Raw genomic sequence first — 16,059 nt, 5'->3', positions numbered from 1 at the left:
TGCTGCATAGCCTGAGGAACATCTGAGGATTTCAAGAGCATTTTTTGTCTCTGGCAATCAGAAGCAGAGGACCTCTGCCCTACAGTACCTGTGTAGATCAGTCTACTCTCTGAAATAGCAACTTTAAAACTCATACAAAAAGAGTGTCTGATTCATATATACAGAGTGGTGTGAAAATCACATGTCCCCTCTGCGCTCAGTGGTCACTGTGAGTCAGCTGAAATTTGATGGGAGTGAACTGCCAGCCAAGCAAACTGTGTCATGGAAAGTGTAAAATTCTCTGTAAGTCTCACTTTTCTTTCTTTCTAGGTCAATGGCACGGATGCAGATTATGAGTATGAAGAAATTACTCTTGAAAGGGTAACATGCTAAATGTCTTCCTGTACTCTATTTGAAGTGTGTTTTATGATACTTTAATATGAAAAATTAACCTCTTGATACTGCTAACAGCAATCCAAACCAATTCTTACTAATTTTTTTCTTTAGATAGATTACTTAAATTAAAAAAAAGTAAATCAAGTTGCTAGAGCAGGAATAAAAGTTTTTATTAGTATCTGTGACCATTAAGAGTAAAATAGGAGAATGATCTCCCTAGGACATACTACCTTTAATGTTATTATCTAGACTTGTAGAGAGTAATAACACAAATTCTGATTTCATCTCTTGTATTGCTGTTTATGATAAGCTTCTGCTTATACCATTAAGTTTTATATTGAGATTACAAGTGACACCTTGTCACATGCATTTCTTTGTTAGGTTTTCCACATTGAGATCTAGCTCAGTTCTCTTGAGCTGCACTGTTAACAAAAAGACAGAAAGAAATGGTTGTATCTGATACCTGTGCAGTTGTGGTGGTTACTGACAGGGTGAAGAGGTCTTGCAGTTGACAGTAAAGGCAGGCAACCTTTGAAGAGAAAAATGTCAGTCTGAATCTCTACATCTGTTAGAATACATTAGAGGTGGGACACAAGTTATTTGAGGGCTTCTCTGGGAAAAAGAATTTGTTGCTAACAATTTAATGAGGAGCAAATATGTGTATGAATAATTTCAGATTTCTAGAACGTTGGAGAGGGAAGATTTTATGTAGTTTATCAAGTTCAGTGAGAAAGCTGTGGGGTTGGAACTGTCTCTCTTACAGTTATACAATGACTTATATTGTCCTTACGTATGTGTCAGACATAATTATATTATTTTCATAAAAGTTATATATGTACTATAGTCCTTAAACTGTCTTTTAATATTTTTGTTATCACTGAAAATTATGTAGATTTGGTTCTATAGTGAATCAAATAGATACACTAGAGTATCTTTTTCCCAAAAAAAGAAGTATGTAAATTTTTTTTTCCCTTCTATCTTTAGGGAAATTCAGGACTTGGTTTTAGCATTGCAGGTGGTACAGACAACCCACATATTGGGGATGATTCAAGTATTTTCATTACAAAAATTATCACCGGGGGTGCAGCTGCACAGGATGGAAGATTACGGTATGATGACTTTGTTGGGTTGTTAAGGGTTATTATTGTATTTTAAACAGTGGATAGAACATTTTAAGTTAATTTTAATAGTTTTATCATGCTACATTAAATGTTAAATAAGTTTTCCATATTGGAAGTGTTTTGTAAATAATGAAAAATGTTTGACTGGACCAGTTACCACCCCCAAACCAGTAAAATTGAGGGAAATTAAGTGAACTTTTTTTGTTCTGTGGTATAAATGTATTATGCCATATGTTCCATAGTCCTTAATTCAAGGAAAAGCTTAGACATGTAGGATAGGTAACTCTCGATTATCCATGTGCAGATTTTCTGATCTGCAAGGTAGTGGAGTTTAGTAACAACCCTCTTTTCTGCTTGGTAATAATTCAGTGTCTGAATTTTTCAGAGATACCCACCCACACTGATTGTAGGACCATCTTTTTTTCTCTTGTGTTGTCAAGAACTTACCCCATCATTTCAGGTGCAAATGCCTCATGTATTACAGGTTTTAGTTCTAATAAACTTATTTCAAGGCTTCATTTGAGCTTATTGACCACTGTCAGAGGTACATCTAGCAGAACGTGGTGACAGGTGGGTCAGGCATTGCACTTAGTGTAATGAGAGCTCAGTGGCACTACAGCAACATGTTAAATAGACTGGAAGGCCGGCACTTAAATTGCTTGTGAAAAGGAGGAATCAAGATTGTCTTGTTCATGTCATGGCTTAAAGCTAGTGTGTTCTCACTGTGTGCCTCCTAAGAAATTCTTTCTTGTAGCCCTAAACAAAAGGTAGTTTGTTCAAAAACATTGTTTAAATGCAACACATGTAAGATGCTGCCCTCTTTGACTGGTAATTAAATATTCCCATTAAATGTTTTCTAGTGATCCTTGATTTATTTTTAAGCACTAATAATTAATTTTAGAGCATTGTCTGCGATCAATAGAGTTGCGGAGATAAATCTATATATTTTATTTGGTTAACACCTATATTAGTGTTTTATACATAAAATATTATGCTCCTGCTCTGCTGTAACACAACACCTGAATGTGCTTGTTGCTCTCTGTAGGGTTAACGATTGTATTCTGCGAGTAAATGAGGTGGATGTCCGAGATGTGACACACAGCAAAGCCGTGGAAGCATTGAAAGAAGCGGGATCAATCGTACGATTGTATGTCAAAAGAAGAAAACCAGTCACAGAAAAAATAGTGGAAATCAAACTTGTAAAAGGCCCCAAGGGTACGCTGGAAGTATGAAGTTTCTGTTTCACAAGAATTACAGAGTTGGAACTGTTCTTGTAGAATGCATAGTTTTCTTTCAAATTATAAAAATGTGTTTCTGGTAGTATCTAGTAATTTTTAAGTACGTTATAAAGTGGAGAAAAATTCTTCATTGAATTACCTAGAAAGGATCCTTGAGAGATTAAAAATAGTTTGAGGAAAGTTTTTGTTTCTATATGGGTAATTCTTGGACAGTGGTTCTATAAATATCAGTGGTGATGCTATACCTCTGCCATTGTGCATCTTCGCAAGGCATGAATTAAATGAGTTAGCTTTTGGTTTTGAGAACTTGTGTAGATGTTATGTCTTTTCCAAAACTTTCTGGAAAATTATGGAACTCTCTTGAAAAGGCATCCAGTATTGCTTCAACCAGACCCTAATATTATATATATTTATATGTAATGTGAACAGCATTACTATTTATGTAATAATTTGAATTTAATGTATGCAAAAAGGGTTTCTTGAGTAATGACTTTATCTTCAAGCAGGTCTTGGTTTCAGTATTGCTGGTGGTGTAGGAAATCAGCATATACCTGGGGACAACAGCATTTATGTAACCAAAATCATTGAAGGTGGGGCAGCACATAAAGATGGCAAACTTCAGATTGGAGACAAACTGTTAGCTGTAAGTAAGAACTTCTTTTTTTCTTTTTTTTTTTCTTTTTCTTTAATGATCATTCAGTTTTAGGCTCAGTCAGGGCATGATTCAGTTTGTGGTTCAGCTGCCTACCAGTGGAGTGTAGTTTCATAGAAATGGGTAAAAAAATGTCTTTTTGCCAGGAAATCAGTGATAAAATTAAATCTGCATCATTCAACACCATCTCATCAGGAAATCTGAAATCTTTTCTTCGGCCCAGTGTTCCATTGAAAACCTGTATTAATCAGCATGTTTATTTCTGATAACCTGCTATTATTTTTCTGGTATCTGAGTGACAGAATTGTAAACAAATGTACAGTGAGATTGTTTCTCTTCTCAAAAAAGAAGAATGGAAAGGAACTGGACAACCTTTAGCCAGCCTAAATGCTGCTTATATTGCATTTCAGTGTTTGCTTTTGAATGGCTTATTTTTTTAAGCTTCAGATACTTCAGAATTGAATTTTTCTATGCACAAAGTAAAAATAACTTTCATCTTTCTTAAATCCCATCCACAAATTTAGCTGTCCAGATAGAAAAATGAGATTCAGGAACTCTATTTAGTAGGATTCTATATGAGATAGTAATTGTTAAAGGTTTGGGCTTTTTTTGATGCAAGTGCTTGTGTTTCAGCTTAATAGCAATGGCTCAAGAAATTTATTGCCTGTAGTTAAACTAAGTTGGTGTTGTTTGTCATGTAATTCAGTCATATCAAGACCTTCTCCAGTTTTGACCCTGCTTTCGACCTCTTGCAAGAATATGTTGTCCCATTATAATGTCTAGAACTTAATTATGTCATGACAAGATGATGCAGGATTTATTCTTACTAGAACACACTTTCTTCTCTGTAATGCTTGCACTGTCAATGTTGTGACTGTGCACACTTAGGACATTTTGAGTGTCCTGCTTGTCCCATTAGCTCTCCAAAGTCACGTGAGCCTTCTTGGTGATGTTACAATCAATACAGTTTATTATAATCTTTTAAAGGAACACTTGTCAGTCTTATGTTTCACAAAGCATCTGTTATATAATTTTATATAATCAATTATGTCTGTGGCACATGACTCCTAATAAAGACTCTCAATTCCAGAGTGCTCCAACAACTTTCAGTGTGTGTCCTATGAAAATGCTACATTTTTCTCTGTTGAGAACTTGTTTTTCTCTCTAGGTGAACAGTGTTTGTTTAGAAGAAGTTACTCATGAAGAAGCAGTGACTGCCTTAAAAAATACATCTGACTTTGTTTATCTGAAAGTTGCAAAACCCACCAGCATGTTCATGAATGACAGTTATGCCCCTCCTGACATCACAAACTGTAAGTTCAGCTTATCTTTGTGATTTAATTATTTTTCCCTTTAAGGCTTTAACATGTCCCATTTTTAGTATTTTAACTGTTTCAAGCCTTTAAATATTATACAGGGCAAAAGTCTGATATAAGAAAGTTGATTAATAAGGAAAATTATATGCTGAACAGAACAGGATTCTATAGCTCCTGTACTGAAAGACAGCAACAGCTGGGGCTCCAGGTGTGCTTCTGTGGCTGGCAGGGGCCAGTCCTAGAGAGTCAGTGTTGCTCAGTACTGGCTGGTGAGTGTGAGTCGAACAGGTGCCTCCTGCTCTTGGAGGCTGTGGAGAGTAACAAACAATGCACTGTGAGTATGGTCAGTGTCCTATAAACTGAGCAAAAGGCAATACTGTTTCAGCTAGAGGTTAGTGATGTTCTGACTTGTTTTTTCCTGGTTTTCTGCTTTTTCATGAGCTTGCACATACTTGAATAAACTGAACTGGGAGGAGGAGGAGTTCTTGACATCTGGTTCTTACCTGCAAATATGTTGAGAAATTTCATATTAACTTACTTGAAGTCTTACTTCAGTTTTGACATAATTGTTGGTAATTCAAATGGAAAACTAGTGATTGCTGTATTAAAAAGTAGTTATAACAATTTCTTGTTGACGTAAGGTTACTACGGACAAGAGTATTTTCAAAGTCAAACATGCAAATCCAGAAAGTTCAGGATTGAACTACAATGTAAATAAAAATTTGAGTTTAATATATTGTCTCTTCAAGAGGGATATTACCATTTAGTGGTTGAAGAAAGACATGAAAATAATATAACTGTGTCTTCCCAAGACTGAATAGACTGACTTTTCTGGATGACTGGTTTTACTCCTGTTGTCATATAAAACGGTTCTAGGTGAGAGTTGTTTTAGGTATTTTTTTGTTTCCTGCTGTTAGATTTGTGTAAGCAGTGCTATGTAGCACTAATCTGTTTAGATACTACTTCATATGAAAAAAGGAGCACTTCTGGACTAAAAGATGTAGTTGAAAACAATATGTAAAGGAGAACAAACAAAAGTGCAGCACAGCAGAGGACTGAAGGACCTTCTAAGCCCATCATTTATTGTGAATAGCTACAGTGTCTTAAAAGCCATTTGTAAGCTTATTGAATTACAATTTGGAGCTAATTAGGTTTTGTCTTCATTGTCTTATTAGAAGGATGCTCTCGAAGGCTCCATTCTTTGACATAAAACCATTTTCAGCCTTCCTTTATTCTTCCCCAGTCTTCTACTCATATGTAGGGTTACAAAGCAGCCATTTTCTCTCATGATACGTGGTTTGTCCAATAACCTTTCCCACTTTTTCCTTGAAAAGCGGACTTCCTTTTCTCTCTCCATAATAACTGACCTCTTCATATGTTTCACCTCTGATTCAGATTTTCTGGGACAGAGAGGAAACCTGATTTGTACGTAGTGTTCCTGGTGGTGTGGTGGTAATGCAGTCACACTGCTGTTGATTGTGGTGTGACCAACATCAAAGTATCTCATCTGTTACTACTGTATCTTGACTCAATCATTTGAATATTTACTTTATGAATCTTTCGTGGGGGCAAGGGCAAAACCTGAAGAAAGTTTGAGGGAAGGAAAGTAGTGAAGGAGCTGGTTCCTGATAATTTGCCCAATCCTAATGAATCAGTGATATTGGCGAGACATTAATTCTGTCATTCAGAGAATTAATTTCTCTCAAATGGTGGATGAGCTGGAGACTCAGTTTATTGAAGTTAATTGCATCATAACATAAAACCATAAAAGAGACAGTGATATAATTTCTCAGTAAACATGACAGTCTCACATCCATTACCTGGAGATAAATGACCTGGCCACACACGTAGGCCCCTCTTGTCTTGTTACCGTCCTTCCTCCTGAGTTTCTCTTTGTTTGTTTGTTCTCCCTGTGTGATTTGAGAGTGACATTGGCATTCTGTGCAGGTCAGTATCCCATCCTTTGTGGGAATTGGCACTTCTTTTACTGAGAAGTGAAAAGCCAATCTCCTGACCTTGTCATGCCTCTCAAGCTCCACCAGCTGCATATGGGAATCTTTCTCATCCTACTCAAGCACTCTGAAAAAAATCACAGAAGTTTGCTCAAGTTCCAGATGTGTTATCTATCTTTTGTCCTTTAGTGACCCTTAACAAGGTTTTTGGGCTAAAATACTGTTGGTGCATTTGAGTAGATTTTCTGAGTTTCATTTCATTTAGCTAAGTTTTAACCTTGGAGTTCTCTGAAGATACTCTTGTTTTTCACTCTGTTTCGAGAAGACTTTTGACAACAGTTAACCAAAGAACATTCTTCTGCAAAGTGCTCGGTCCTTTGATGAAATGCCAGTCTGCTTCTTTTCCTTATAGCAGGAAAGACCTTTGTACCCAACACTCTATAAGCTGGTGTGTCTCTGATCAAAGTGCAGCTGGCTGTTACTGCAGCTGGTGTGGAGACTGAGCCTAGTGCTGGAATTCTGCACGCAAGGGAGACCCAAAGGTCCTGCCTGAACTATTTAATGACTTAATTCAAGGAAATTGGTTTAGTCTTTTCCTCAGTCTTTCACTTATAAGAAACAACTGTGTATGGCTAAGATGCTAGATGCTATTTTATAAATATAGGGCAGAATAAAGCTTTTTCAGCTCAAAATCTGCACATTTACAGTGGAACTATCAAAGGACGACACCAAGCTCAAAGGCTGTTGCTTCTTTATAACTTTGCAACTAGAAAGCCTCTGCTTTCTGCAAGAAATATTAAAGAAGTATTTCCTAGAATCATCTGGCTTGTGAGTATTGAAACAGTCTTCTTTCTTCACCTAGTCACCTAGAACTGTTTTGAGACATGTATTTTCAATCCTCCTTCGTACTTCTGTCCATCAGAAGCCTTTTATCCAGGTTCTTAGGAGTTCAGGCCTACCATAAAGGAGAAGTAAGATGTGCATAGAAGCTGCCTATGGACATGTCTATTACAAATTATGTTAAGATAGAAACTCTACTACTTGAGTTTGTGTGTAAACTGCTCACGTCTAGAATCCCTTTGGGAGGGTTTTTTGTTTGGTTATTTCTGTGGGTTTTTTGAGTACTCATTTTATTGGAAACTTCTAAAAGCACAGTGCACAGTACTTGGTATCTGTACTGTCTGCAGAACATGCTGTAGATTGCTCACTATGCTAACTTGTGTGACCATGGTAGTTAACTCAAAAATCCACAAAACACCAAATTCAGAATTTGATTGTCTTAAAGTCTTTCTCTCTGAAACTGGTCTTGTTTAGTTATAGGGCTGCTTCACTTGCCTTGGTGATGGGGATTTAAAATGCAGAGCTAAAGATATTGGAGAACTGTTGAGAACCAGGTACACAGTGTCTAGGTTTTGTGCAAAATCTGTTCTCTTTTATGAGTCCTTTCACAACAAGAGTACCAGCCACTTTGTCAGGTGGCTCAAAAAAAGGGATCAAGTAAGTTAGCATCCATATAGATAATTAAATAATTTGATATTTAGTATTTCTTTGGGTTTAGTATCTTTGAACCAAGGGACACTTGATCAAGTAGTTTCTGAGATTCTGATTTATGGCAGTATTTACTGAGAGGAGTTAGAGACATTGTGTCAACACTGTGCACCTGGGGCTGAAAATTGACCTCCGGCTGCCCAGGGGGAAAGTTAATGTTGAAAATCTTATTAAAGAAGAGTTGGGGCTGTCTGAGACCAGAGATTCAGAAGGAAATGAATGTGAAAAAAATAGCTGATGGTTCTATGCAATAGCTCCAGAGGGTGGGATGTGTATGGGCGATGAAAGCTTAGCCACAGTTCTTGAGGGTCTGGAATAGTTGATGGCTATTCCACTTTTATTGCTTTGGTGAGACTTTCTTTTTGACCCTTGAGATGTGGATTGCTACTCTGAAGAGTTACCTTACAGTGATCTGCATTTGCTGACTCAAGAAGAATGCAATTACGAAAGATTGTTCTTTTTGGTAGCACATTGCCATTTGAGTGCCGTTCTCCAGTCTAGGAGAGACTGAAAGATGAGGACTTCCAGTATGGAAATACAACAACATCCTGTACTGTATTCATTGTAGGCAGAGGAACAGCAGCAGTGTAGGTAGGATGGTCCTGTGGGTCAGTACCACACAGCTGGCAGACAGCCCAGCTGATGTGTGTGCGTGTGATAATCACAGGTATTAACCTGCTGTAGTGAGTGGGAGTATAAACTGCCTCAGTAATCTGTCTATAAATGTTGGTCATTAAATGGTTCCTGGAACAGATGTCCAGTAATTTGTTTGTATAAATACTTTTAAAGCTATTTTGGTTCAAATTTTACTAAGAAGGCATAGAACTTGCTGTTTAAAACACCCACATTACCTGTGCAGTGCATGCAGTAGAATATCAGTCAGAAAAGTGGCTACGCTTTTTTTGAGAGAGAGGACTTGCTTCCTATACAGGCCTCCTTTGAAGATATTCTTAGTGATGCGGTTTTGACTTCTAGTCAGTTTTAAAGTGTTTTTCCTTTGTATGTGTATGCATTGGTGCAGTATTTCCACCCTGCATTGAGAAATAAAATTCTGTAAGGTAGGGAATAATTGGTTTCCTCACTAGTCATGAATGCCTTTATAATTTCTTAAATGACATAAGTACAGGAAGAGAAGAATATGTAATAACAGTAAATTACAGTGAAGTTTTAATTTTATTTCCCATTTTAGAGATTGTACTTGTGTTTGGTGACCTCAGTGACATAATAAGAAATCTGCCTTTTTTTTTGTGTGTGTGTGTCTAGAGTTGTGTTATGTGAAGGAGAAGGGTGGATTTGGAAATGAAGTTTCTTTTTAAGAGTCTGACTTTTCCTGTCAAAGCAAGTTCATTTAATGCATACAATTTTTTGTTCATCAAAAAGACAGTTCCTTTATCAGTTACATCAGTAATAATTACCTGGAAACAGAAGTTTAAACCTCGTTTAGGATTCAGAAAGTGATGGATTGCTTTTTATTTCTATCATGTTCCTCATGAATATTCTTCAGTTATAATTTCCAGCTAAAACAGTTTTAGGAAAGGTGCAGGCATGTGGTTTTGTTTTTTTTTTTTTTCCCACAGGAATTCCATGGAAACCCCTTTATGGGTTTGCTTTCTTTACAGTGAGAACCCCAACCTTGAAAAAGGACCTCACCTAAGCAAGTAGCATATGTAAAACTTAATAAAGGCTGTATCCAGTGCTGTTATGGAACAGTCCACAAGTCTGAAATAATAAACGGTTATGTTGCTTGATAGCCGAGTTTTAGTTACATGGTGAAAGGATAAAAAATTTTAAAAATAAGATCCTGCAGTAGGTGGTATATATGTTTCTGAACATGATGAAGTTAAAAGCTTTAGGAACCTGGAAGACAATCAAACGACAAGTACTGTAGGTCAGTGAATATAGAATTGGTTAAAAAAACCTAATTACTTCCTATAAAATGTGCATTGTTATAGCTGCCATGGACTTGTTAAAAGCAATTGTAAATTCGTTTTGTGACATGAGATAATTTAGTGCCTGAACAGAATGTACAGAGCTGCAATGCGGAGCAACAGTTGTTCAGGTTTTTTTAATCAAAACCCATTTTTCACTAATTGGAAAAGAGGTCATAAAGTCTTACCTTCCATTTTTTCTGCTTTAACTTTACAATTTTCTGAGAAAAAAACAAAATAACTTTATTTATATGTAGTTTTTTTAAAGTATGTAAAGTTACATGGATGTTGAGGAATACATGTAAATATTATTGTTATATTAAAATGCTTATTTTTTTTCCATCAAAAAATAAATATTTCCACATGGTTTGGTAATCATTGTGAAAATCTGTTACTGAAACACCAGTGTGACAAAAAACCCCTAAGTTTTGAAACTGACAGATGTCCAGATCTCTTAGCAGTGCACAGAATCTACATGGTGTGCTGGGACAGACAGAAAGAATAAAGTAGTGGAATCTATAAAATCCTTGTAGGTAGCAGAAGGATGAAGGTGCAATGTATGTGTGTTACAGCTGTTCTAAAAATGGTTTTAGGAATCATGTATGTTGAACAGCTAATTTTTAGGGAATTCTCAAATATGAGTGCTTTTTTGATAATTTGGTTTTAGCAAAAGCAGCATTCTCTTTGCTGTGGACCTCATGAAACCATCGTGAGAGAATTTCCTTCTCTCTGTGATTTAGAAGGGCACAAGGTACTTCTTGCACTTTGATTCTCAATTTACTGAAACCACTTGTGAATCCAGAGCTGCAATTTCCAAAAGTTCTGCGCAGTCTCACGTGACTGAGGGCTGGTGTGACTGAATAGCACAATTACTTCATGTGCTTTTAAACTGCCCAAGCTGTTAACAGTGGATTTTAATGCTTGCTGAAATGCTGACAATCTGATACATAGGCCATGCATGGAATTTACTGCACCCAGGTTTACTAGGAATCTAGAATAATACAGAATCAATCCAGCAGAGACTTGGGTAGTTTGAAAGCTGTCAAATTTTTCATATATAAATACTCTTGGTAAGTTTGTATATGATCCAAACATTCTGGTAAGTGGCTTAAAACAGAAAAAAGAAAAGGAATATACAGATCCTTTCTGCAGTGTGTCATGTCTGTTCAGTTACAAAAGCTTCAGTTTTAGTGTAAATCCTCAAAGGTCAGGCACCACATCAGCTACAGCAAATGAGTAAGAGCAAAGAGAGTCTGGCAACATTAATTATGTTGAATCTGTGATGTGTCCCCACCCTCCATGTTTAAGCCTCAAAATTTCAAGCACCTACACCAAGAAAACGATTTTCAGTTGTAGAATATGGTTTGTAGTAGCAGGCAGTGGGTATGACTGTGCCTGGTGAATGGACAATTAAAATTAATGTGCCTAACTTGGAAATATCATGCACCTTCTTAATTATTTGTTGGAACAATTCTCCTGGCTTTGTAGAATATTTTCTATCAATTGTAATAACTTAAGATGCTAAATTTCTTCTAGTGGATGTGTTGTGGTTCAGGGTAAACATCTGATGCACTCCATACACAGAATTCATGGCCTGTTCCGCTAAATCCTTTTATTTCACCTTTCTAGTTTTAATCAATGAAAATGTGAATAGGACAGCTGACCTTAGGTGTACAGTTGACATTTTTTTGCAAGACCTTGTTTATTCCTCTCTTACCTTGAACAGTGGAAGGTAGAATAGCCCTACTTTTGTTTCCTGGTGTGTGCTGATGGCTGACCTGTCAGTCAGAATGGCCTGGACTATTATGGAGATGGTGGGATGCTCCACATCAAAGCATTAGATAGAAAGAGGCAGGCAGCTTGACAATTTGGAAGACATGTTGTAACAATAAAATATTGTATTTTTCACTTGTGCTCTGACATAGTGATTTTAAGAAACTGAAATTCTTCATTTACTTCAGTCAAGTTAAAGACAGCTTTAAAACAGATAAATCTCCAGATTGTCCTCATGAGTTTCAACTATCCACAGTTACTGTTTCTAAAAAAGTTTGGAGACAAAATGGAACTGAAAAATTTGCTTACTGACTAAGTGAGGAGACTAGGAAATATATAGACCTGACACACTATTTTAGAAATGAGATATTCTTAATGTATCAGTTGAACTGCTATAATTTGTTTTTAGAAGAGGTCACACCTTTGTTTCAGTTCTTCCAGCTCTTTTTCCATATTACCCTAATGTAATTTTTTTTTCTCCCCTCTCTTTGAAGCTTATTCTCAACCAGTGGATAACCATATCAGTCCATCTGCCTATTTGGGACAGTCCATGCCCCAAGCATCACCAGGGCGATATTCACCAGTTCCCAAGGGAATGCTTGGAGATGATGAGATTACCAGGTAATGAATAACCAAAGCTAAGTGTCAAACTCCTTAACACAGGAAGCTCCGATAAGATGTGTTTGTGGGCAAAATAGTGGTGAATATTATACTTTGTTTCAAGAAGTAGATGTTAGTTTCTTAACACTTGTAAACATTGTTCTAAAAAGAAAACTGGATATATAAATATATATATATATATACAGACACATGATTTATTAGTCCAGGAAAAGTGTTAAAATTGGAAAGTCCTGCCAATGCTGCATTAGTTGACAGAGGTTTTTAGGATGCTAGTAGGAGCAGACCAGAGATTATTTCTTATTTTAAAATCAGCAATGTTTGGGTCTTCCCTGCACCCACATGCAAAGATTAGTTTTGATAGATTCTAAATCCAGAAAGGCTGGAGAGCTCTTAATCCTTTTCCTTTAACAGACCGTTCATTCCTTCACTGATTCAGTAGATTGCATTAATCTTTTGTTCATCATTGCTGATGAAGGGAAACTCTTGTAATTTTGTTACCCTTCTGTTCTGCAAGTATAGGGATGTTTAGGTGATTTTCTTTAAATCACCTTCTCATCTTCTGCTCTCTCCCTTCCAAAAAGAAGTTTATAAATTTTGAGTGTTATTTTAAAAGATACTGCATCTTTGTGTTCTCTAACTTTTTATTAAAGTATTGCTGTGATCCAGAGGAATATATATCTAGATTTTCAAAATGTAATTTATTTGTAATATAATAGCACTCTAAAAAAATTAATATAATAAGTTGATTGGGGTGAAATTTAAGAATTTGACACTAAGTTGATTTAATAGCTAGTGCCAAAATGGAGTGATTTAATGATTTTTAAAGATCAGACTAGATGATTTTTTTTGTTTGTTTCAGAAAAGTGCAGCTTCTTAGTTTATCCTGTAAATTAATAATTAATGCCTCCAAATACTTAGGGTCCATTAATTGTTCTTTAGTACTCTCTAGTGACTTTTCAAATGCAGCATGCAGTTACTCTGCTTTATTAGAAATGTCTGTTTCTGAGACGATTTATGGTTTTTCTTGTATTGGATCAAGTAGCAGATTAGTAGATTTTTGGAGGAGCCTTTCTGCATTAGAAGTTGATTGACCTTCTCTTGATCAGTATTTCTTATCTTCTTATTCAATTCAGGAGGGGATCGTATAAGAAGAGTGCAACAACTTGGTTTAGGTTTAACTTTTCTAATTACAGTTACTTCAAATAAATTGAAAAATGTATTTGAGAGTACCACAAATTCTGATTATTTTTTTAAAAGGGCTTATGCATACTTCTTGAATTATTTTTTGCTATATAAATTGCTTGACAAACTGGAGTGAAAATGAAGCAGTAAGACCATATATTTTTCATTAATGTTGCTTTCATTAGAATTTGTGATTTCAGAAAGGGAAAATAGTATTTTACCGAACAAAATGGAAAAGTGTTAAATAATGACATTTAGTGCTGAATAGGATTGTAACATAATAGGAATTTAGCATACATTCATACTTAAAGATTTGTGCAGTTCAGCTAACAACAGGGAGGGTATTTTGTATTGCATCTAGAAGTTTTTCTAATTGTTTATATTACTTTTCCTCAAGTCTAGTGACCAAGATTTCATATTTCTTTCTTTCATTCAGGGAACCTAGAAAAGTTTTGCTACATCGAGGATCAACAGGTCTTGGTTTCAACATTGTTGGAGGAGAAGATGGAGAAGGAATTTTCATCTCTTTCATCCTTGCAGGAGGGCCAGCTGACCTGAGTGGAGAGCTTAGGAAAGGCGATCGGATAATTTCTGTAGGATTCCTTGCTTCTTTTATTTAAATAGCAACAAAAGTATTCCTCTCCCTGGATATTAATGCCAGTTAATGATATGGAAAGAATATCCTCTTAATTGCTGTTACTAAAATGCTGATATTAAAAAACATCTTTAGTTTAGTTTGAACTGTGAAAAATGCTTTTGGTCTAAAATGTGACACACACATTTCTGCTTCAGTTTTTTTCTGATGCTATTTTTAAATCTTACATTTTTTTCCTCAGGTCTGTGTTTTGTGATGATAAACACCAACATTAATTTTGGTAAACAGCTTTTTTGTATTACTTGTAGGTAAATGGAGTAGATCTCAAAGCAGCAACCCATGAACAGGCAGCAGCAGCCCTGAAGAACGCAGGCCAAACAGTGACTATTGTAGCTCAGTACCGTCCTGAAGGTAAGGGTTGCCTTGTATGTTCAGGTTCACTTGTTCAATTTGCAACTCAGAGAAAGATAATCTGCAGTGTCCTCCCACCTAACCCCTCTTCTGAGGAGAGAAGAAACAAATAACATGATAGATGTCGTCACATACATGTTAGCATAATTGCAAGTGACCAGAATAGAAATATCTTCAAGTGTTGGTGCCATGGCTTGATACATTTCTTGCTTTCATCATTTCAGAATTTCAGTTTCTTCAGTAAATGTTACCACTGTCATAACATGAAAATTAATCCAGTAAATCCAGAATTTAGTGAAAATACCACATTGTTCCTTTGTATTTCCAATTGTCTTTGCCCATTAATATAGTGGTTTTATATGCCTTAGTGGTAGGAGGATAGAAGACTAATTCCTTCTTTATTAGGTTGATTCAGATGGCATAAGGAGACTGAGGTTTTCATTCCTCTGTTTCATACTGAGCTGGCATTTCTGTTTATCCAGCAATTTCTTCTGGTCCAGATCAGATTGCAGCTGATACTGATTAGCCATCCTTGTGTGTTCTGTAGAAGCCAAATAACACCACTTCATCAATACACACATTTGGCATCTTATATTTCTGAAGCACATTTTAAATACCTTTGTCTATTTAAGGCTTTAAAACTTTTAATAGTCTAAAATGATATGCTTACCTTGAGTCTGTAAACTCACATATGTAAGACATTTTTGTTGTCTTATGAACTGCGATGATCAGCAGCTTTCTCTAGTTTTACCGAACTAGAAGACCCATCTCTGATGTTTCTTGCAGTAATCTCTCTGCTTAACCTTTCCTTTAATAGTATTGCCAAGGGGTAAGTATAGGTGTTCATCAGGACTGGATGTGAAGCAGGACTGCTGCCTTCATCTCTTAGGTGCTGGTAGCAGCACATTTCAATTCACTCTTAATTTCTTCTCTTCTGTCATGTTTCTTCTATCCTGACCTCCTCAAGTGTTTGAAACTTTAGCTTTCGTGTTCCTCTCCCCCTCCATCCGCATCATCTCTCTCTCCCCCTCCATCTGCATCATCTCTCTCTCCCCTGCCCCAGGGTCTCTGTCAGTAATAAGGCCAAACGATTGGTTTGTGTCTGCTTCATGGTCAAATCCCTGCAGCCAGCCCATGTTGTCTGTATTGTCTCAGGTTGGAGTGCATCCTAGTCACATGTTCAGTCCACAGCTTGCTGTGTTCCAGGATTCATTTTCTAAGAGTGCTCACTCTGAGGCTTCCTTTAAAAAGAAGAGTAAGGTCAGCATTGGTTCTGAAATATTTGCCTTGGCTTTGTGTCAGAACTGTCAAATATTGCTGTTGATAGACATTTGGTGTATCCTGTGC

The 16,059-nt window shown here is 36.4% G+C and overlaps 1 protein-coding gene across 25 annotated transcripts in view; it reads left to right on the top strand.

The window, feature by feature from the left end:
- The window catches only part of DLG1 (discs large MAGUK scaffold protein 1), a 151,270-nt gene that overhangs the window by 97,471 nt on the left and 37,740 nt on the right, over nucleotides 1-16,059 (top strand). For all 25 annotated transcript variants that reach the window (XM_050308343.1, XM_050308342.1, XM_050308336.1 and 22 more), the window contains 8 exons: nucleotides 310-360; nucleotides 1,360-1,484; nucleotides 2,542-2,711; nucleotides 3,241-3,377; nucleotides 4,555-4,699; nucleotides 12,398-12,524; nucleotides 14,143-14,299; nucleotides 14,610-14,712. In XM_050308343.1, the coding sequence (XP_050164300.1) occupies nucleotides 310-360; nucleotides 1,360-1,484; nucleotides 2,542-2,711; nucleotides 3,241-3,377; nucleotides 4,555-4,699; nucleotides 12,398-12,524; nucleotides 14,143-14,299; nucleotides 14,610-14,712 (1,015 nt within the window). The remainder of the gene's footprint in view (nucleotides 1-309; nucleotides 361-1,359; nucleotides 1,485-2,541; nucleotides 2,712-3,240; nucleotides 3,378-4,554; nucleotides 4,700-12,397; nucleotides 12,525-14,142; nucleotides 14,300-14,609; nucleotides 14,713-16,059) is intronic.

The sequence above is a fragment of the Myiozetetes cayanensis genome, unplaced genomic scaffold (assembly GCF_022539395.1).
Source record: "Myiozetetes cayanensis isolate MyiCay16 unplaced genomic scaffold, myiCay2020 scf13, whole genome shotgun sequence".
NCBI classification, from domain to species: domain Eukaryota; kingdom Metazoa; phylum Chordata; class Aves; order Passeriformes; family Tyrannidae; genus Myiozetetes; species Myiozetetes cayanensis.
This window is presented reverse-complemented; position numbering and strand designations above follow the sequence as displayed.